Raw genomic sequence first — 21,854 nt, 5'->3', positions numbered from 1 at the left:
TTGTGCTGATGTAAAGTAGACATGTGGGAAATGTTACTTATTAAGTATTTTGCGTGACATATGTCTGTGATTTAAGGGCATAAAAATTCAAAGTTGGAAAATTGCGAAATTTTCAAAATTTTCGCCAAATATTCGTTTTTTTCACAAATAAACGCAAGTTATATCGAAGAAATTTTACCACTATCATGAAGTACAATATGTCACGAGAAAACAGTGTCAGAATCACCAAGATCCGTTGAAGCGTTCCAGAGTTATAATCTCATAAAGGGACAGTGGTCAGAATTGTAAAAATTGGCCCGGTCATTAACGTGCAAACCACCCTTGGGGGTGAAGGGGTTAATGTTTTTTGTGTCCATCAAAAAAAACAGACAGCAACGGATCCGTCGCCGTCCGTCATTTGCTAGAATGGAAGCCTATGGCGCCGGATCCTTCAAATGAAGTATAGATTGCCTCTTCTCATGTAACCACAGGGTAAGATATGATGCACGTCCATTGCAGCATATGTGTGGAGCCCAACTCTTGTCCTAATCTATTCTGCAGACAAATTACAGGTTGTAGGCTTTCCTTATCATGGCAGTCATGGTATGACGCAAAAATGACTTCTCCGAACGTGTAAAAAAAACTATCCGATTTGTTCATTGCAAGAACGAGGCATATCTGACAAAACACATAGAAACATGTCAATATGCAAAGAAACTAAGGTAAGAAATATATACAGAGATCATTTAGGTGATGCAACTGTAATTAGGATTACGTCACAGGAGCTGAGTTGGTGTTTTCTGATTGGTCACAGTGAGGTCACAGACTACTGAAGGCTCAATATACTAAACATATGATGTAATAGGCGAGCTACTAACAATGCAATAATGATGTTGAAATAACAAAGATGACATTTTTCAATAAGGCTACTTTCACACATCAGTTTTTTGCCATCAGTTACAATTCGACAAATTTTGAAAAAAATCGATCCGGCGAATGTTGCCGCTGGATCCATTTTTTCTCATAGACTTGTATTAGCGATGGATTAAGATGGATGGCCTCACGTTTCATCAGCCATTCGCCGGATCCATCAAAAATTGTTTATCCGGCGGCCGGAGGAAACAGACAAAGTAACGTTTTTTGTGTCCGTCGAAAAAAGGATTCCATTTTTTTTAACTGAGCATGCTCCGATTTTTTTAGGATACAATTAGCTGGATCAGCTAGTCGGATCCGGTGAAAAAACGGATCCGTTACATCAGTTTTTCACAATCTGCGATGGATCCGTTTTTTTCAACATTTAACGTATTGCGACTGATATCCAAAAACTGATGTGTGAAAGCAGCCTCCTCCAAGAAAGATGTCATAAGTGATTACAACCTCCGCTGGCTCTTGACAATTCGAGCCAATCAGCAAATTTCAGCATCATATTAATTTTCAGCACCACGAATTTAGTTAAAGGGGTGATCCGAAGTGAGACTATTTTTTCTTATCTATTTAGTCCCATAATGTAAGCTATGTTCTAATACTTGCTTTAAAAATTCCCTAACTACATCTGATTTTGTTTTTTTTCTGTACTTCCTGCCTGATGAAGATTCGTTTGAGTATCCACAGTGCATGCTGGTGAACTATGGCTGCCCCCCGCAGATGACATCACTGGTATTCGCGGGGGCAGTGCTAGTCCTCCTGCACCGCTCTGCTGCCAGCTTATTACTATTCAGCTAAGCAGACGGCACGCTGCGCTCATCGTACAGGGCGCTGGGGGAGACACTCAGGTACAGAGTAGGAACAGCACCGCCACTGAAACGTGCGTCAATGGTGACGCTTTGTATTAGGGAAGGGGCAGGGGCTGTGACAGTGACCGCAGCCTCTGTACCTTACTCTGAAGACGCTTCGTGTATCCCAGCATGCACGTGGGGATACCCCAACTAATCATCGTCAGATAGGAAGTAGAGAAAAAAATACGATAGGGAATTTTTAAAGCAGATATATTAGAAAATAGCTTAGATTATGGGACTAAAAAGATATAGAAAAATGATTTGCCTTCGGACCACCCCTTTAAGTTCAACTGTATTTGTCTCTGAACCAGTTTGGCTATAGAACAGTGCAATGTGAACCTCCGTGTGCACAAGTCCTTGCAAATATAGAAGTCATTTGTGGCCCCGGATCACCGATCTCACCAACATCATCCTCTCAGACACCCACTATAATCAGTGCAGTGCCGTGTGCCTGTACCCCACTATAATCAGTGCAGTGCCGTGTGCCTGTACCCCACTATAATCAGTGCAGTGCCGTGTGCCTGTACCCCACTATAATCAGTGCAGTGCCGCGTGCCTGTACCCCACTATAATCAGTGCAGTGCCGCGTGCCTGTACCCCACTATAATCAGTGCAGTGCCGCGTGCCTGTACCCCACTATAATCAGTGCAGTGCCGTGTGCCTGTACCCCACTATAATCAGTGCAGTGCCGTGTGCCTGTACCCCACTATACGGTAATCAGCACCAGGCCGATGTATTTATTTTACTCACATAGCACCATTAATTCCACAGCGCTTTACAGACATCATCGCTGTCCCCGATGGGGCTCACAATCTAGATTCCCTCTCAGTATGTCTTTGGAGTGTGGAGGAAACCGGAGAACCGAAGAAAACTCACGCAAACGGGTAGAACATACAAACTCCTTGCAGATGTTGTCCTTCATGGGATTTGATCCCAGGACCCCAAGGCTGCAGTGCTATACCCCAATATAATGACTGCTGGTCCTGTATAGCTATATCCCATGTGCCTATACCACAGTATAATCAGTGCCACCCCTATACCCTGATATAATATAATCAGTGCCAGTGCAATGTGCATATACCCTAATAATTCAGTGGCGATCCTGTATAACTATACCCCAATATAATAGTGCCGTCCTGTATTCCTATACCGTGGTATAATGAGTGCCAGTCCCATGTGCCTGTGCCACAGTGTAATCATGTCCCGGTCCCATGTGCCAGTACTCTGGTATAATCAGTGTCAGCCCTATGCCCCGATATGATCAGTGCCAGTCCCATGTGCCTATTCCCCGGTATTTTCAGTGCTAGTCCCTATACCTCGATATAATTAGTTGCGGTCCTGTGTGCCTATAACCCAGCATGATAAGGGCTGGTCCCTATATTAGTGTAATCAGTGCCGATCCTGTAGGCATCTCAACCTCTGTACAATCAGTGCTGGTCCCAGTCCCTATACCCCGGGACAATAAGTGTCAATCCCTATACCCTGGTGAAATTTAATAATCTGTCTCCGGTATAATTATATAATCGATCCCTATACCCAAATGTAATGAAATAATCTGTCCCCATACCCTAGTGTAATTAGATAATTGGTCCTTATACCCTGGTATAATGACATAATTGGTCCTTGTCCGCAGTGTAATTATACAATCGATCCTTATACCCTGATGTAATGGTATAATGGGTCCTTACACCCCTCTTGCAGTGGTATAATCAGTCCCTGCACCCCTCTGTAGTGGTATAATCGTCTCTTACACCTCTCTGTAATGGTATAATCGGTCCTTACTCCCCTCTGTAGTGGTATAATCGGTCCTTACACCCCTCTGTAGTGGTATAATCGGTCCTTACACCCGTCTGTAGTGGTATAATCGGTCCTTACACCCCTCTGTAGTGGTATAATCGGTCCTTACACCCGTCTGTAGTGGTATAATCGGTCCCTACTCCCCTCTGTAGTGGTATAATCGGTCCTTACACCCCTCTGTAGTGGTATAATCGGTCCTTACTCCCCTCTGTGGTGGTATAATTGGTCCTCGCACCCCTTTGTAGTGGTATAATCAGTCTTTACACCCCTCTGTAGTGATATAATCGGTCCTTACTCCCCTATGCAGTGGTATAATCGGTCCTTACTCCCGTCTGTAGTGGTATAATCGGTCCTTACACCCGTCTGTAGTGGTAGAATTGGTCCTTACACCCCTCTGTAGTGGTATAATCGGTCCTTACACCCCTCAGTACTGGTATGATCGGTCCTTACACCCCTCGGTACTGGTATGATCGGTCCTTACACCCCTCGGTACTGGTATGATCGGTCCTTACACCCCTCGGTACTGGTATGATCGGTCCTTACACCCCTCGGTACTGGTATGATCGGTCCTTACACCCCTCTGTAGTGGTATGATCGGTCCCTACGCCCCGGTGTAGTGGTATAATCGGTCCTTACACCCGTCTGTAGTGGTATAATTGGTCCTTACACCCGTCTGTAGTGGTATGATCGGTCCTTACACCCCTCGGTACTGGTATGATCGGTCCTTACACCCCTCTGTACTGGTATGATCGGTCCTTACACCCCTCGGTACTGGTATGACCGGTCCTTACACCCCTCTGTAGTGATCGGTCCCTACGCCCCGGTGTAGTGGTATAATCGGTCCTGGCACCCCCGGTACAGCAGCACACTGCCGGCCGCACTCCCTGCTCCCGGTCCCGCCAGTGACTGACTGACTGCCCTCCCCCCCTGTCAGGAGGAGGCGGGCCATGACGTCACTCCTCGCTGCCGCACTGGCGGGTACATTCGGGCACTGAGACCAGGGGACATGCCCCCTCCGCGGTCACCGGACACACACCGTCCAGCGTCGGATTCTTAGCGGAAGGTGCCGCGGAGAGCAGAGGCGGGGCGGCCGCTGCCAGCGCTCTCGGTGCCGCCCCCTCCCGGGCTTCTCCTCGCAGTGATGGGAGATCATGCGCAGCCTGCAGCGGCCTCCGCTCCGCACATACAGAACGGATTCCATCCACCGGGCGCCCCCTCACTGCTCAGTAACGGAGAGAGCAGCGAGCATGGAGCCGGGCACCAGCGATCTCCCCCAGATCCCCTGCACCAAGGCTCCCCGGCCAAGAAGAGCAGGATCCGGAGAAGGCTGGACTCGGGCAGGAAGAGCAGACCCCGTAAGTGGCGGCAGTGGGGTCCTCTGCTCCCGGGCATTCATTGTCCAGCAGATGTAACGATTGGTCGGGCGATGTGTGTGAGCGATCACTCAGGATCCGGCTCATGAGCCCTGGTAGCAGGTCGTGATGTTTGGGCTGAGGACCCAATGATGGTGCTGACGAGAGCTACAGCTATGGTGCCAAAATGATGGCTCCCAGCAACTGTCATGAGGGATCACTACTGGGGAGACACATGGATAGGGGGCTATGGACCCCCAATGGCTTCACTACAGTGACTAGCTGCAGTTGGGACATAGGGGTAATTTGAGATGAATAACTCCCCCTTCCCCACTGAAAAAATACTAAACTTCCCCAACTAGTACCCAGGATATAAGTATGGGGCTCACTGAGTGCTGGAAACTTCTCCCTCCTCAGGGAAAGTCATGGAGGCCACATATCCCCCCATATTATGTACCGGGGGGATTCCTGCACTCAGCACCAGAGAGGCACACAGCGAAAACACAATACATCTAGTGCTTGGCACAAACACAACTTTTTGGGTGGCATTTATGAAGAAGTAGAGCTGTCAGTAAAGGAACTCTGAGCAGCATGATGTAGGGACAGAGACCCTGATTCCAGTGATGTGTCACTTACTGGGCTTCTTGCTGCAATTTTGATTATCTACTGCAGATCTACCAGTTCTCTAAATGCTGAGCTCTGTATATCCTTGCCCACACATCTGAATGGCAACTTTCTGCCTATGCACAGTGTACACGCACAGCTGCCAATCAGTGGCAGGAGTGGGGTTTTACAGAGCTCATGAATATGGAGGACTACATGGAAACAGGTTTGCTAGTCCTCTAGTGATCATCTGCAGATAAAACAGTGATTTTGTCAAAACTAAACTTAGAAGCCCAGTAAGTGGCACATCGCTGGAATCAGGTTCTCTGCCCCTACATCATGCTGCCCTGAGACTACGTGAAACAACAACAGAGGTGAAAAATTACCAGTAATTACTGCACAAGTATGGATAGTCACTAAAGCAAAATTTACAGTATATACCTACTCCAAAACTGTGAATAAACCAAATCAAAGAAATATATATAAAAATGTAATTTTATTACGTCATAATGTTAACATATAAGAAACAGTTAAAACCACTTGAGGATGGAGGGAAACCAAATGGCAAAATATAAGGAGACCACTTGCACAGAGATAGTAATGAAGGGTATAGTGACTAAATAACATAATAATAAGGAAAATATTTCCACACAGCCAATTATATGTGAAAAATGTAAAAACCATCATAAACATTAACATGATAAAGTAGGCATAAAGAGAAAGGAAGTGACAAAGAATTATATATCCCAGTAGTCAGTACCCTGTGGCTCCCATGACTCCAACGTACGTTTCGCCTAGTAGCTTTCTCATACTCCATGAGAAAGCCACTAGGCGAAACGTATGTACACTGCTCAAAAAAATAAAGGGAACACTAAAATCCGACACCTTAGATATCACTGAATGAAATATTCCAGTTGTACATCTTTATTGATTACATAGTGGAATGTGTTGAGAACAATAAAACCTAAAAATCTGGAGTTGGAATGATGCTCAAAATCAAAGTGGAAAATGAAGTTATAGGCTGATCCAACTTCAGTGGAAATGCCTCAAGACAAGGAAATGACGCTCAGTAGTGTGTGTGGCCTCCACGTGCCTGTGTGACCTACCTACAATGCCTGGGCATGCTCCTGATGAGGCGGCGGATGGTCTCCTGAGGGATCTCCTCCCAGACCTGGACTAAAGCATCTGCCAACTCCTGGACAGTCTGTGGTGCAACTTGACGTTGGTGGATGGTGCGAGACATGATGTCCCAGATGTGTTCAGTCGGATTCAGGTCTGGGGAATGGGCGGGCCAGTCCATAGCTTCAATGCCTTCATCTTGCAGGAACTGCTGACACACTCCAGCCACATGAGGTCTGGCATTGTCCTGCATTAGGAGGAACCCAGGGCCAACCGCACCAGCATATGGTCTCACAAGGGGTCTGAGGATCTCATCTCGGTACCTAATGGCTGTGCAGCCCTCCAAAGAAATGCCACCCCACAACATTACTGACCCACTGCCAAACTGGTCATTCTGAAGGATGTTGCAGGCAGCAGATCGTTCTCCAGACTCTGTCACGGCTGTCACGTGTGCTCAGTGTGAACCTGCTTTCATCTGTGAAGAGCACAGGGCGCCAGTGATGAATTTGCCAATCCTGGTGTTCTGTGGCAAATGCCAAGGGTCCTGCACGGTGTTGGGCTGTGAGCACAACCCCCATCTGTGGACGTCGGGCACTCAGACCATCCTCATGGAGTCGGTTTCTAACCATTTGTGCAGACATGCACATTTGTGGCCTGCTGGAGGTCATTTTGCAGGGCTCTGGCAGTGCTCCTTCTGTTCCTCCTTGCACAAAGGCTGAGGTAGTGGTCCTGCTGCTGGGTTGTTACCCTCCTAAGGCCCCCTCCACGTCTCCTGGTAGCGCCTCCAGCCTCTGGACACTATGCTGACAGACACAGCAAACATTCTTGCCACAGCTCGCATTGATGTGCCATCCTGGATGAGCTGCACTACCTGAGCCACTTGTGTGGGTTGTAGAGTCCGTCTCATGCTACCACGAGTGTGAAAGCACAACCATTGGTACTGGGATGTGGTCTGTGGTCCCCACCTGCAGAACCACTCCTTTATTGAGGTTGTCTTCATAATTGCCAATAATTTCCATCTGTTGTCTATTTCAACAGCATGTGAAATTGATTATCAAGCAGTGTTACTTCATAAATGGACAGTTTGATTTCACAGAAGTTTGATTTACTTGGAGTTATATTCTGTTGTTTAAAGGGAACCGGTCACCTGAATTTGGCAGGACCGGTTTTCGGTCCGATGGGCGGTGTTTTCGGGTGTTTGATTCACCCTTTCCTTACCCGCTGGCTGCATGCTGGCCGCATAGTGCGCCGGCGCATGCGCACTATGTCCCGGAAGTATTTTGCTGTGTTCCGGGACATAGTGCGCCGGCGCATGCGCACTAATGCTTTTCGGCTTTGCCTGCAGGTGGGCAAAGCATACTGCGCGTGCGCAAGGCAAGATTGCCTTGCGCAGGCGTGTACTACGGAGGACAGAGAATGAACTTCAAGCCAATATTGCGGCCAGCATGCAGCCAGCGGGTAAGGAAAGGGTCAATCAAACACCCGAAAACACCGCCCATCGGACCGAAAACCGGTCCCGCCAAATTCAGGTGACAGGTTCCCTTTATTTTTTTGATCAGTGTATATAATTCTTTTTCCACTTCCTTTCTCTTTATGCCTACTTTATCATGTTAATGTTTATGATGTTTTTTACATTTTTCACATATAATTGGCTGTGTGGAAATATTTTCCTTATTATTATGTTATTTAGTCACTATACCCTTCATTACTATCTCTGTGCAAGTGGTCTCCTTATATTTTGTCATTTGGTTTCTCTCCATCCTCAAGTGGTTTTGTTTCTTATATTTTAATACTATGACCTGAGATTAGGTGGCAAAAACCTTGGGGCCGATTCCCTGTAATTGGGGCGGTTGTAGGTTTACATGCAGTAGATCTGCATAAATGGGGCTGGATTTCCGCAAGCTTCATTACGATGGATTGACAAGAGCAGGAATCTTGCGCTCTTACATGCGGTTTATGTTTCCATACTTATGGAGGCCTCTCTGTGATTTTAGTTTTTCTCGTCTTTTGGTTGATAGTTTTGACTTTTTACCTCTACCTTTTTTTGGGTTCTTATGTCTTTAATAATAGTAATAATAATAATAATAATCTGTATTTTTATATAGCGCTAACATATTCCGCAGCGCTTTACAGATTGCATACATTATCATCATTTATTTCATTAGTACATTTACGCACGTGATGACACCAAATATGTTTTTCTTTTAGTAAATTAACAGCAGCATCTAAACGCTTCACTGCTGTGATCGGAGCTAGGTTTGACCACATTAGCTCGGGTGCTAGCATCTCTATTAGGCCACGTTCACACGGTCAGTATTTGGTCAGTTTTTTACCTCAGTATCTGGTCAGTTTTTTACCTCAGTATCTGTAAGCCAAAACCAGGAGTGGAGCAATCAGAGGAAAAGTATAATAGAAACATATGCACCACTTCTGGCATTTATCACCCACTCCTGGTTTTGGCTTATAAATACTGATGTCAACTACTGAACGTGTGAACGTGGTGTAGGGGCGCAGTCAGGCGCCCGGCTGTATAAATCGAACGAGATTGGTGTGCAGTGCATGGACTGGCCGGTGACGGCTGGATATTTGTCTATGCAGCTCTCACACTCGGGTCAGGAGAGTTGCGGCCAGTCCGTGCATTGCAGACTGACCTCGGTGTGATATAGTAGCCTGACTGGGCCCTTACCCAGTCGACACTGGCGCTGTGCGACGCAGACTCGGCTTCTGTGCTCTTCATCCATGCAGTGACGTGTTATTGCAGGTGTCACCAATTGACGACTGGGCAGAGTGGGCCCTTTGAAGGTATGTGCCCACGTTGCGGATTTTTGTGTGGATTTTTCTGCTCAGTTTTTGAAAAATCCGCAGGTAAAACGCACTGCGTTTTACCTGCGGATTTCCAGCATTTTTTGTGCAAATTTCACCTGCGTTTTAACACCTGCAGATTCCTATTGAGGAGCAGGTGTAAAACGCTGCGGAATCCGCACAAAGAATTGACATGCTGCGGAAAATAAACCTTAGCGTTTCCGCGTGGAATTTTCCGCAGCACGTGCACTGCGGATTTTGTTTTCCATAGGTTTACATGGTACTGTAAACCGGATGGAAAACTGCTGCGGATCCGCAGCCAAATCCGCAACGTGTGCACATAGCCTGAGAGCTGTGGGCCATGGGGCCATCTCTGCACATGCCATGCAATTCCACAGCAGGGTCTCCATGCTTGACATGCTGATTTTGCAGAAATCCACCCAATGCTGCAGGTACCATCCCATTCACATGTCTGATGAGGATTTTCCGTGGCAGGAGGATTTTCCGTGGCAGGAGGATACATGCATACCCCAGTTCTGCTTCCCTACAGCGGTTACCGGTCGTATCTGATCTCATCCTAGCAATGGCTGAGGCTGCCGGCTCTCCCATCCCCATGACATCAGGCTCTGTGCAGACATGACGGGCATGATGTGGGTCTCCGGCATCGCCCCCTGCAGGGCTGGCACCAGGCGCTGGCTGCGGGGGATTGGTGAGACCGCAGTCAGTAGACGGCTTCAAATCAATGCCGAGTTAAATGCCTGCTCCGCTCAGCCAATCACGAGAGCGGAATCGCAAACACACCCACTGATACCACGGAGGGCCGGTCTGCGATCATCCAATCAGGAGGCGGGAAGCATGGCTATTGTGATTGCATGCTGGATCCCGGGCGCTCGGTCCAACAGGAGACATTTCGCAATTTATGTGCAGCAACGAAATATGTGACCTTGTTCCTAGTAAATCCAGACGAGACTGTGCGGGGATGCGGAGCTGCGAGCGGCGGAGTGACAGGACTGCTGCTTACTGACTCTGTGCCCCCCACTGCCTGATAATGAAGCTTCTTGACGAAAAGAAACATTGTAAGTATGAGAATGGCGGGGGGCGGAGACCCCTGAGCCCAGATGTGGCTGTGATACTGAATGATGCACGTCATAGGTGCGCCTGATGAGCTGTGCGACATCTCCCTAAAAGTCGCACTATGGCATAGATGTGCCTATGAATTACAGTGCCAAAAGGTCTCCAGTACAAGTAAGAAAAGCGGTTAGAAATAGCAATCCCTTTAAGATCCTTAAATAGATGTATGTAGCTGGTAGGATACTTCTGTTACTCAACTTGCACCTATTTATGGATCGTAAATGGATTGATAATTTTTTCCCCCAAATTCCTCACATTTAGTAGTGTAACTAAAGGCAATGTGATAGTACATATCCATTATTTACCTGCTTCTCCTCCAGCACTGGCACATAAGGGTTGTTTTATTTGAGCCCATTTTCTGCAGTTAGGCTCCTTACTTTTTAATTCTTTTTTTTTTTGGTGTTCTTAAAGGAATTTGAAACTCATCAGGGACACAGAACAGTGCGATTGTCAGGAATGCTGTGTGGATTGTGATATCCTATATAACTCATACAGGAAGAGTTGTCATGGGGATAAGCGCTTCTTCTGGGCAGTTTGTGCCCCTGGCATCATGTGTGGGAGAAGTAGGTTTGCAGTAAGTTTGCCTCTGTGCCTTGTGGCACACTCTCGGCATAGGCAGAACTCTCGGATGGGTAGTCCTGACTTGGGATTCAGGAATTGCATTTTGTGCAATTTCCTAATATGTCTCAGTGTAAAGAAGAAGTTGTAGGGAAGTCAGCATTTTCCTTGCCGCCATACAGTATTCTATGTCTATATTGGGCAGCAGGGTGGCTCAGTGGATAGCACTGCAGCCTTGCAGCGCTGGGGTCCTGGGTTTAAATCCCACCAAGGACAACATCTGCAAGGAGTTTGTATGTTCTCCCCGTGTTTCTGTGGGTTTCCTCCAGATTCTCCGGTTTCCGTCCACATACCGATAGGGAATCTAGATTGTGAGCACCAATGGGGACAGTGCTGATTATGTCTGTAAAGCGCTACGGAATATGATAGCGCTATATAAGCAAAGCATAATAAATAAGTGCCCCTTAAGCAAACTATAGGTCTCCAGAAATGGTGATCTATACAGTATTGGCGATCTCCGATTGTGATCACATCACTGCTGCTCTCTTGATTTTTTTTATGATATTGTATTAGGGAAGAGAGTGGAGCACAATTACCTAATATATCGGGGTGGGGAACGATAATACCCCTCTAGGTTTAGTTTCACACTTGTGCAATATGAGAGCATTTTTTGCATCTGTATTATGGTGGAGCGTCCCGACCTGATGAGGATGTACTGACCCAAACTGACGGCATCATAATGTCCTATAATGCTATGGCTTCAGAAATGATCTTATGTGTGACAAAGGTAACATTTACTTGAGATGGAAACATGAGATTAGAAGAAATCTCATCCATGAGCTGGAATACTATGCAGATTGGCATGTTAATTTCTGTTCTGCATTTTATCCGCCATTTCTATATTAAGTAGTGAAATCCGTGCTGAATTATTTCACAATTTCAAAGCAAGAATGCTTGTTATACTTGTGGATTCTGAAAAGGATTGTCTGTTTCCCCCCTTGTGGACATGGTCTGATATCCAGAATTGTCATGGCAGAAGTTGTTGCTGTCCTTGGCCTATGGGTGGGAGGCACGCGAGGCGCCTACTGGAGCACCAAGTTTTTCTGGTTTGGTCGGGATGGTAGCGCAGTATAGGTAGGAGACTGTAGGTCGTCATGTCCTGTTGACTTGTTTAGCATTGTTAAAAGGATTAAGAAGATGCAATTACTTTCGCAGCTTGTGTTTTTTTTTTTTATTGAGGTAACTAAAGGTTACACAATGCACAACATATCTACATTTGTATGGGGTGAGGACAAAGGGTATAGGGCAAATAGGCCCGGGGCGCTCCCAGTAAGTTTGTTTGTCTCATCACTATCATACAATCAATAAAAGGGTTGTCTGCTTTAGGAAATTCACTAAAATGAAATGTCACTTTATTTCCCATCTGGAAGGATATTGAATATTTAGGCCACGTTCACACGTTCAGTATTTGGTCAGGATTTTACCTCAGTATTTGTAAGACAAAACCAGTAGCAGGTGATAAATACAGAAGTGGTGATGTTTTTCTATGATACTTTCCCTCTGATTGTTCCTCACCTCATTTTGGCTTACAGATACTGAGGTAAAAACTCGCCAAATTCTGAACATGTGGCCTAGGATGCTCTCACATTGTGTTCAGGCACCCGCTCAATGTCTCCTTTAGGGCTTGCGTCCAAACCCCCTCAAAGCTTGATTCAAACGTATGCACCGACGGGACCATAGACTGTAATGTTACTGACAGAGGAAACGTGCTCTCCGCCGTGCATAATTTTCGGACGTATACGCCTACTGGAGACGAAAAACCCAGATGTACTAGACTGTGTCTGAGTGTCCCCTCCAGTTGTCGTATACAGCCGAAAATAATGCACGACGGCGCACATTCGCTCTGTCAGCACCATTATAGTCTATAGCCCCATCGGCACATATGCCGAATCCCGTTTTGTGAGGGGAGACGAACAGGTGCCTGAACGCTATGTGAAAGCACCCATAGGCTATGTGCTGTGCAGATAGGATTTTTTTTTTTTAAGTTGGTTAAAAACAAGTTTTTCAAGTGTAAAGACTTCATGAAATTCTTTGAAGAGTTTTTCATTTTCTGAAATGGCTTTGTAGATTTTTTTTTTTTTTTTCAGACTTCTGGTTGGACATGAATTGTTTGGAGTGGATTTCATAAGGAAAGAAGAAAACATGCATTTTTTTCTTTTTACCAAGCCAAAAGGCAGGGAGGTGGGGAGCTCAATACACCAATTTATATGACAAGTAAAAGTGGCTTCACCATAGAAAAGAATAGGAAAAGTCTTTCAAGCATTTTTTTAAAGGGAATCTGTCACCTACTTTTTCGTATATAAGCTTCGGCCACCGCCATCAGGGGCTTATCTACAGCATTCTGGGGGGCGGTCCGGCGCCTCCCATCTTCATGCGATGACGACCGCGATGCCAATCGCACCGGACCGCCCCCCCCAGGTGAGTATAGTCTAACAGGGGGGGCTTATCTACAGCATTGCAGAATGCTGTAGATAAGCCCCTAATGGCAGTGGCCACAGCTTATATACGAAAAAGTAGGTGACAGATTCCCTTTAATCGACTTTTCAGGCAATTTTTGGAGTGAAACTGAACAAAAAAAAAAGCTAAGTTCACACACAGCATTTTTTTTTTCTATAGAAAAGAAGTTGCATTTTACAGTAACAGCGAAAACACTGTAAGGCTATGTGCACACGTTGCGGATTAGGCTTAGGAATTTCTGGTGCGGATTCTGCCTCTCCTGGCAGAAAACGCACCTGCGGTTTTTTGTGCGGTTCCGCAGCGTTTTTTTGTGCGTTTTTGCTGCGGTTTTCTTGCGGATTTGCTGCGGTTTTTACCCCTGCTGTTTTCTATAATGGAGTGGGTGCAAAAACGCTGCAGATTCACAAAAAAGAAGTGACATGCTACTTCTTTTAAACCGCAGCGTTTCCGCAGCGGATTTTCCGCAAAGTGTGCACAGCATTTTTTTTTCTCATTGATTTACATTGTACTGTAAATCAATTGCGGATCTGCAGCGTTTCTGCACCTCAAAAAACGCTGCGGATCCGCAGCAAATCCACAACATGTGCACATAGCCTAAAAACGAAAAAAAGTGGCAAGCATGTTTTGCTGTTTTGTTTTTTCAACTGCATTTTTGGTGAATAATACTAACATTATTAAACATGTACTGTAGACAAGTCACATGTATTTTGCACTAAAGAAACTTGGCAAATACGCAGAAAAATCTGACTTTTCAACACAATGCTTTTACTGCGAAGAGAGCAGGTCTTGGCTGCAGAAAGAATGCTGCATGTGAACATAGTCTTAAGGTATCCCTTACATCTGAAAATCAGCAGCTAAAATTGTTGATTTTGTTGCAGAAATGCTGTGGCTATGCCTCCCATTCACCCTACGTAGGGTTAATTATGACCTCTGCAGCATAAATTGACTTGCTGTAAACTTTAAGGGTATGTGCACACGTTGCGGATTTGGCTGCGGATCTGCAGCAGTTTTCCATGCATTCTACAGTACCATGTAAACCTATGGAAAACCAAATCCGCTGTGCACATGCTGCGGAAAATTCCATGCAGAAACACAGCGGTTTATTTTACGCAGCATGTCAATTCTTTGTGCGGAATCCGCAGTGTTTTTACACTTATTCCATTTATAGAAATCCGCAGGTGTAAAAACGCAGGCGAAATCCTCACAAAATCTGCAGTTAAAACGCAGGTCATTTTACCTGCGGATTCTGCAGAATCCGCACGGAAAAATCCACAATGGAATCCGCAACGTGTGCACATACCGTAAGGCCTCATTCACACATCAACTTCTTTTGGTAAGTGTTTAGCAAAAATCAGGAGTGGAACCTGTGTGAAAAAAACTACCGTAGTTAAAAGCAATGGATCTGTTCTGGTTTTTTTTTGGAACCACTTCTGGTTTTCACTTTAAAATACCAATAAAACGCTGACAAGAAAAACTGATGCTAGAGATTTAGGCCTAATTCACACATCAGTCAGTTTATGCTGCAGATCCCAACAGCCTGTGAAGGAGATTTTGTGAAATGCAAAGTGCCAATAATGTAATAAACTAGATTTTCCGCTTGGAAAATCCGCTGTGTATGTGCTCCATGTGAATGTATCCTTAGGCTATGTGCACACGCTGCGGATCCGCAGCGGATTTGACGCTGCGGATCCGCAGCAGTTTTCCATGAGGTGTACAGTACCATGTAAACCTATGGAAAACAAAATTCGCATTGCACATGCTGCGGAACAAAAAATGCGCGGAAACGCTGCGTTTTATATTCCGCAGCATGTGAATTCTTTGTGTGGATTCTGCTGCGGTTTACACCTGTTCCTGAATAGGAATCCGCAGGCATAAAACCGCAGGTGGAATCCGCACAAAACCCGCGGTAAATCCACGGTAATTCCGCAGTAAATCCGCAGTGCGGTTTACCTGCGGATTTACCAAAATCAGTATAGAAAAATCTGCACACCATTCCGCAGTGTGTGCACATAGCCTAACTACTTGGTTCTGTCATCAGATTACAGTTGATCACTGAGGGTCTGGGCAGGGAACTTGGCGGACAGCCCCTTTAAGTATGTATACGGGAATGGATATATATATACGGTATATATTCTTTGTATTGGAATCCGTCCCTTTACGTATGAAGGAACATTCACATGCAGCGCTGCAGGATATTTCACATTTTCTACCTTTGCCCTTCATATACAATGTGCAGAATGCAGGCTGCTGCTTACAGCGGCCTGACCTCCTACAATAACATATTGGTGGGTTTTAATTTTAAGGTGACATATATCATAGTGAAATGTTGACCCCTTAACTAAAGCTGATGTGAGTTGCAGGTTTTTCATATTCGCCCCGTTCACCCCTTCTGTTTTATTTCTAGTTGCCTATGAGTTGCTCAGATATAATGGTCGTCCCATTCCACGTGAGTACATGGCCCTCCTCTAATCTCTCCACTTTGGACTTTAATTCGTAATTATTAGAGAATGATAAGTGTTACATAATTGTACCATAATCCCAGCAATCAGACATTTATTTTTCCTCCTCATCATGTGCTTTTGTAAAATGAAAAAAGGCTGTGTAGCCAATAGGTAATGAATATGTTAGGAAACGGCATAAATGGCAATTCCCCAGTTTCTGTGCATTTTTGAGCAATGTCCCTAGCCAGGCATAAGTATATGGTGATTAGCTTACACGTCTGGACTACTGGGATTTCAGGCCAAATATCTTTACAGTGCATTCAGTTGTGCTTCTTATTACAGAGATGTGTCCTAGAAACAACAGGCCACCTTCAGTATTTGATGAGTTTTTTTTACCCCAGTATTTGTAAGCCAAATCCAGGAGAGAAACATCAGAGGAAAAGTATAGAAACACATGCACCACTTCTGGATTTATCACCCACTCCAGGTTTTGGTTTACAAATACTACTGTAAAATACTGACCAAATACCGAATGTGTGAACGTGTCCTTACCCTGACTCCCGCTGCAGAATACAGGCTGCCCATATTCTGCCTGATTTATTTTTTGTGCTATATTCAGCCTATAAGGCAGCGCTGAAAGCACTGTGTGTACTGGGGATGCCGGAGAGTTCATTTTCTGTGACAAAACCAGTTGAGCAATTGGTGCACAAAAAAATAAACATTTCAGAAGAAAAACTCCCACCTTATTACTAGTTGTTACCGCAGCCCCTCTTCGACTAGCTCAGTAACCACTGCCGTCCCAACTGGATTCACCCAAAAGTCACAACAGCCCCATGACTAGCTAGGTAATCACCAAAGCCCCTATCGATTTTCCCAGTCCTCATAGCAGTTCCCCTGAGGCTAACCCAGTCCTCATAGCAGTTCCCCTGAGGCTAACACAGTCCTCATAGCAGTTCCCCTGAGGCTAACCCAGTCCTCAAAGCAGTTCCCCTGAGGCTAACCCAGTCCTCATAGCAGTTCCCCTGAGGCTAACCCAGTCCTCATAGCAGTTCCCCTGAGGCTAACCCAGTCCTCATAGCAGTTCCCCTGAGGCTAACCCAGTCCTCATAGCAGTTCCCCTGAGGCTAACTCAGTCCTCATAGCAGTTCCCCTGAGGCTAACTCAGTCCTCATAGCAGTTCCCCTGAGGCTAACTCAGTCCTCATAGCAGTTCCCCTGAGGCTAACTCAGTCCTCATAGCAGTTCCCCTGAGGCTAACTCAGTCCTCATAGCAGTTCCCCTGAGGCTAACTCAGTCCTCATAGCAGTCCCCCTGAGGCTAACTCAGTCCTCATAGCAGTCCCCCTGAGGCTAGCCCAGTCCTCATAGCAGCTCCCCTGAGGCTAACTCAGTCCTCATAGCAGTCGCCCTGAGGCTAACTCAGTCCTCATAGCAGCGCCCCTGAGGCTAATTCGTAGTGACAGCAGTGCCCCCAAGGCCATCTCGGTAGTGACAGCAGCTCCTCTGAGGCCATCTCGGTAGTGACAGCAGCGCCCCTGAGGCCATCTCGGTAGTGACAGCAGCGCCCCTGATGCCATCTCGGTAGTGACAGCAGCTCCTCCCCTGAGGCCATCTCGGTAGTGACAGTAGCTCCCCTGAGGCCATCTCGGTAGTGACAGCAGCTCCCCTGAGGCCATCTCGGTAATGACAGCAGTGCCCCTGAGGCCATCTCGGTAGTGACAGCAGCTCCCCTGAGGCCATCTCGGTAGTGACAGGAGCACCCCTGAGGCCATCTCGGTAGTGACAGCAGCGCCCCTGAGGCCATCTCGGTAGTGACAGCAACGTCCCAGAGGCCATCTCGGTAGTGACAGCTGTGTCCCTGAGGCCAACTCGTTAGTGACAGCAGCGTCTTTGAGGCCAACTCATTTTTGACGGCAGCGTCCCTGAGGCCAACTCGGTAGTCATAGAATCATAGAATGGTAGAGTTGGAAGGGACCTCCTGTCCCAAACCCCTGCTCAAAGCAGGATTTACTAAATCATCCCAGGCAGATGTCTGTCCAGCCTCTGAAGACTTCCATTGAAGGAGCACTCGCCACCTCTCGTAGCAGCCTGTTCCATTCATTGATCACCCTCACTGTCAAAAAGTTTTTTCAAATATCTAATCTGTGTCTCCTCCCATTCAGTTTCATCCCATTGCTTCTAGTCTTTCCTTGTGCAAATGAGAATAAAGATGATCCTTCTACAATGTGACAGCCCTTGAGATATTTGTAGACAGCTATTAAGTCTCCTCTCAGTCTTCTTTTTTGCAAGCTAAACATTCCCGAATCCTGTAACTGTTCCTCATAGAACATGGTTTGCAGACCGGTCACCATTCTGGTCGCTCTTCTCTGAACTTGCTCCAGTTTATTGAAGTCTTTATTAAAATGTGGTGCCCAAAACTGGACACAGTATTCCAGATGAGGTTTGACCAAAGAGGAGTAGAGGGCAATAATGACTTCACATGATCTAGACTGTATGCTTCTGTTAATATATCCCAGAATTGTATTTGCCTTATTTGCTGCTGCATCACACTGTTGACTCATGTTCAGCCTGTGATCTATTAGTATACCCAAGTCTTTTTCACATGTGCTGTTGCTTAGCTCTATTCCTCCCATTTTGTATATACTTTTTTCATTTTTATTGCCCAGATGTAGTACTTTGAATTTTTCCCTGTTAAAAAACCAATCTGTTAGTTGCTGCCCACTGCTCCAGTTTATTTATATCTTTTTGAATCCTCTCTCTTCAGCACCCATGAGACCAACTTGGTAGTCACAGCAGCGCCCCTGAGACCAACGCGTTAGTCACAGCAGCGCCCCTGAGAGCAACTCGGGAGTCACAGCAGCGCCCCTGAGCCCAACTCGGGAGTCACAGCAGCGCCCCTGAGCCCAACTCGGGAGTCACAGCAGCGCCCCTGAGCCCAACTCGGGAGTCACAGCAGCGCCCCTGAGCCCAACTCGGGAGTCACAGCAGCGCCCCTGAGCCCAACTCGGGAGTCACAGCAGCGCCCCTGAGCCCAACTCGGGAGTCACAGCAGCGCCCCTGAGCCCAACTCGGGAGTCACAGCACCTCTCACAGGGCTGACACAAGGGGAGCGCACATTATTGTCAGGTTATGACTGCCGTTCTGGTCTCTTTATGTGGCTTAGCTGCTTCTGCTTAGCAAGATGGTTCTTGATGACTACATTCAGCTCTATGAATTCAGCTCTGCAGTATCTAACCACTGAATGCATGAATGTGAGAGACTGTTTCCAAGGCTAAGTTTAGTATTTACCTGAGGAGCGGGCTTTCTCCAGGCAGATCTGTTGTAGGTGCAGTATATACCTTTCTCTCAAATGAATACAGTGCAGAATGTAGAGTTGTCAGGTTCACGGGCTGACACGTGAAGAGGAAAGTCATGCAGTTTACTCAAGAAAGAACTCTGTGACCTCCATATTTCTGTGCATCATTATTGTTTATGTATGACTAGTAATTATAGCCTTATAGCACCATAATACACAGGTACCTTTCACTCCTTTATTTATGTGGGTTTTACTCCACATTTTGCAGAGATGGTATCACCAGGAGTGTGGGGGTTGGGGTGGTCCGATTACTAGGCAAGAACCAGGTCAATTACTACAATATAGAAAGGGAAGCATGTCCATTGTAGATCATTAGTTATATCTGGAGACATGATTTTTCTGCGGAGGAGCTGTTGTCCTTTTTGTCTGCACAGTGCCAAACTAATTAATCAGATTGGTCATTTAAATGATAGGGAAAATCAATTTTGCAATTGGGTTTCATTAAAAAATTTTCACCATTTTTCATTTTAATGAACTCTGTCTCCTTGTATAGGAAGTTAACTGAGGATTTGGCAGGGAGCTTTTTCTGATACAAGAGTTGCAAACTAGCCTAACAATCTAACAGTCAGTCTTGTATAAGGGAGTGCATTAAAGGGGTTCTCTGGTGAAAACAAGTTATCTGCTATCCATAGGGTAGATGATAATTTATTGATCATGAGTAACGTTTATCCCCGATTGGGCTGTTTTATCCCTTCTACAATGGAGCGCATACTCAACCATCATTCATTCTCTATGGTGCTACTGGAAAAAGCCAAGTGCAGCGCTTTACAGCACCATAAGGAATACATCGATAAGGCTTCTTTCACACTAGCGTCGGGCTCGGCCCGTCGCTGTGCGTCGGGCCGACGTTCCCGACGCTAGCGTTGTCTCCGCCGCACAACGGGGGCAGCGGATGCATTTTTCCAGCGCATCCGCTGCCCCATTGTGAGGTGCGGGGAAGCGTGGGGAGGTGGGGGTGGAGTTCTGGCCGCGCATGCGCGGTCGGAAAAAGCGGACCGTCGTGAGCAAAAAACGTTACATGTAGCGTTTTTTGCTCCCGACGGTCCGCCTTCACCTATCTTACGGACAGCTGATAATTTGTTTTCACTAGACAACCCCTTTTAAGCAACATATTCCTATTTAAGAAGTATTGCCGTCTCGAAAATTTCAGTTATATGTTATACGCAAATTATCTCTTCAGAGTGAAATAGGACTTAAACTCTAGTGCCACCTAATTAAATTAATCAAATTAAATAGCTTTTCTGTTTCCTTGCATGGCCTATAAGTCTCCTTACTCTGACATAGCACTCTACAGAAAGAGAGCCTCTGTGAGAGTGCCTATAACCTTCCAAATCAGACCTCTTGCTTTATACTGATGAAAAGCACACGCCCTGAAACACTTGTCTACAAATGAAGTGTCTGGTTTGGCTTCTTATCTTAAGTCATGTGGCAAGGCTTGTTAAAGGGTTCATATTGACTATAGGATTGCTGCTCCCAATAGGTGGCACCGGAGTTCCAGACCTCTTCCTCCATGAGGAGGGTATTTGCTTATTTATTTATTTTCTCAGCGGTGCATTGTATGGCCTATAAGTCTCCTTACGCTAACTTGACATTCTCCATATACCCCTAGTGGTATACGTATGAAGTGCCCTAAATGTCTAATAGGTGGAAATCCCACCTTTGAGACACACACCTTTCAGGGTGTTTGTGTCCCCTCTTCGCCCTTTTATAGCGACGCTTGGCTAAATTTTTACCAAACTTCAGTATAGATTTTTGTGGACGACTACCTCTCCATCGGTTTTCAATGGCTCAAATGGCCACTGTTTATTTCCCATACAAGCTCAGCATGAATGCCAGTCAGATTATCACAACTATGTACCAACCATAGGGCAAAAAAGGTTGTCCTATTCTTTCTGTTAGGGAAATATCTATTTACAGGCTTTTTATTGTTTATTCTTTTTTGTATCAGACAGATGAATGGGATTTTATCAGTTCTCTATTCATGTCATAAAATAAGTCCCTTCCCTTTGTCAACTTCTTCTGTAAGAGTTGACTATTGCCAAGTTTGAAGCTCAATACTGAGGGTTCCCTGTCCTGTATACAGTCATGCCATCCTTGGCGTTAAATATTTTTTATATATATACTTTTTGCTGTTTAACCTTGTAGACTGAGCACAAAGTTCAAAAAGTTTGTCTCGTTCAAGCGTTCACATGTTTTCAATAGGTGGAGTGGAGAAAGCTGCTGTCAGACAGTTTTGGCGGCGACATATCTTCAAGAGAACAAAAAGGTCTTGTGTTTAAGTTCAGACTGCCCGACACCTATCTTTCCACCAACATTATCTGTAGAGGGGAGTTGGGAGGCCCCCATACACTTAACATTGTCGGGCAATATCAGTGGGACCGTTTTTGGAGTCATGATGGCACTGGTTCTGGCTTTCATTTAAACGTG

The 21,854-nt window shown here is 45.8% G+C and overlaps 1 protein-coding gene across 6 annotated transcripts in view; it reads left to right on the top strand.

The window, feature by feature from the left end:
• The first annotated feature begins 4,354 nt into the window (after window positions 1-4,354).
• The window catches only part of PANK1 (pantothenate kinase 1), a 59,303-nt gene continuing 41,803 nt past the window's right edge, over window positions 4,355-21,854 (top strand). For 2 of the 6 annotated variants that reach the window (XM_077258934.1, XM_077258936.1), the window contains exons 1-2: window positions 4,548-4,906; window positions 16,038-16,079. In XM_077258934.1, coding sequence (XP_077115049.1) covers window positions 4,693-4,906; window positions 16,038-16,079 — 256 coding nt within the window. In that variant the 5' untranslated portion in view covers window positions 4,548-4,692. Of the gene's footprint in view, window positions 4,907-10,276; window positions 10,504-16,037; window positions 16,080-21,854 lie in introns of those variants that run through there. The other 4 variants (XM_077258938.1, XM_077258935.1, XM_077258937.1 and 1 more) reach the window with 4 other exon arrangements.

Source organism: Ranitomeya variabilis, chromosome 4 (genome assembly GCF_051348905.1).
Source record: "Ranitomeya variabilis isolate aRanVar5 chromosome 4, aRanVar5.hap1, whole genome shotgun sequence".
In the NCBI taxonomy this organism is placed as follows: domain Eukaryota; kingdom Metazoa; phylum Chordata; class Amphibia; order Anura; family Dendrobatidae; genus Ranitomeya; species Ranitomeya variabilis.
Note: the sequence above shows the minus strand (reverse complement) of the source record. Positions and strands in the feature narration are given on the sequence as shown.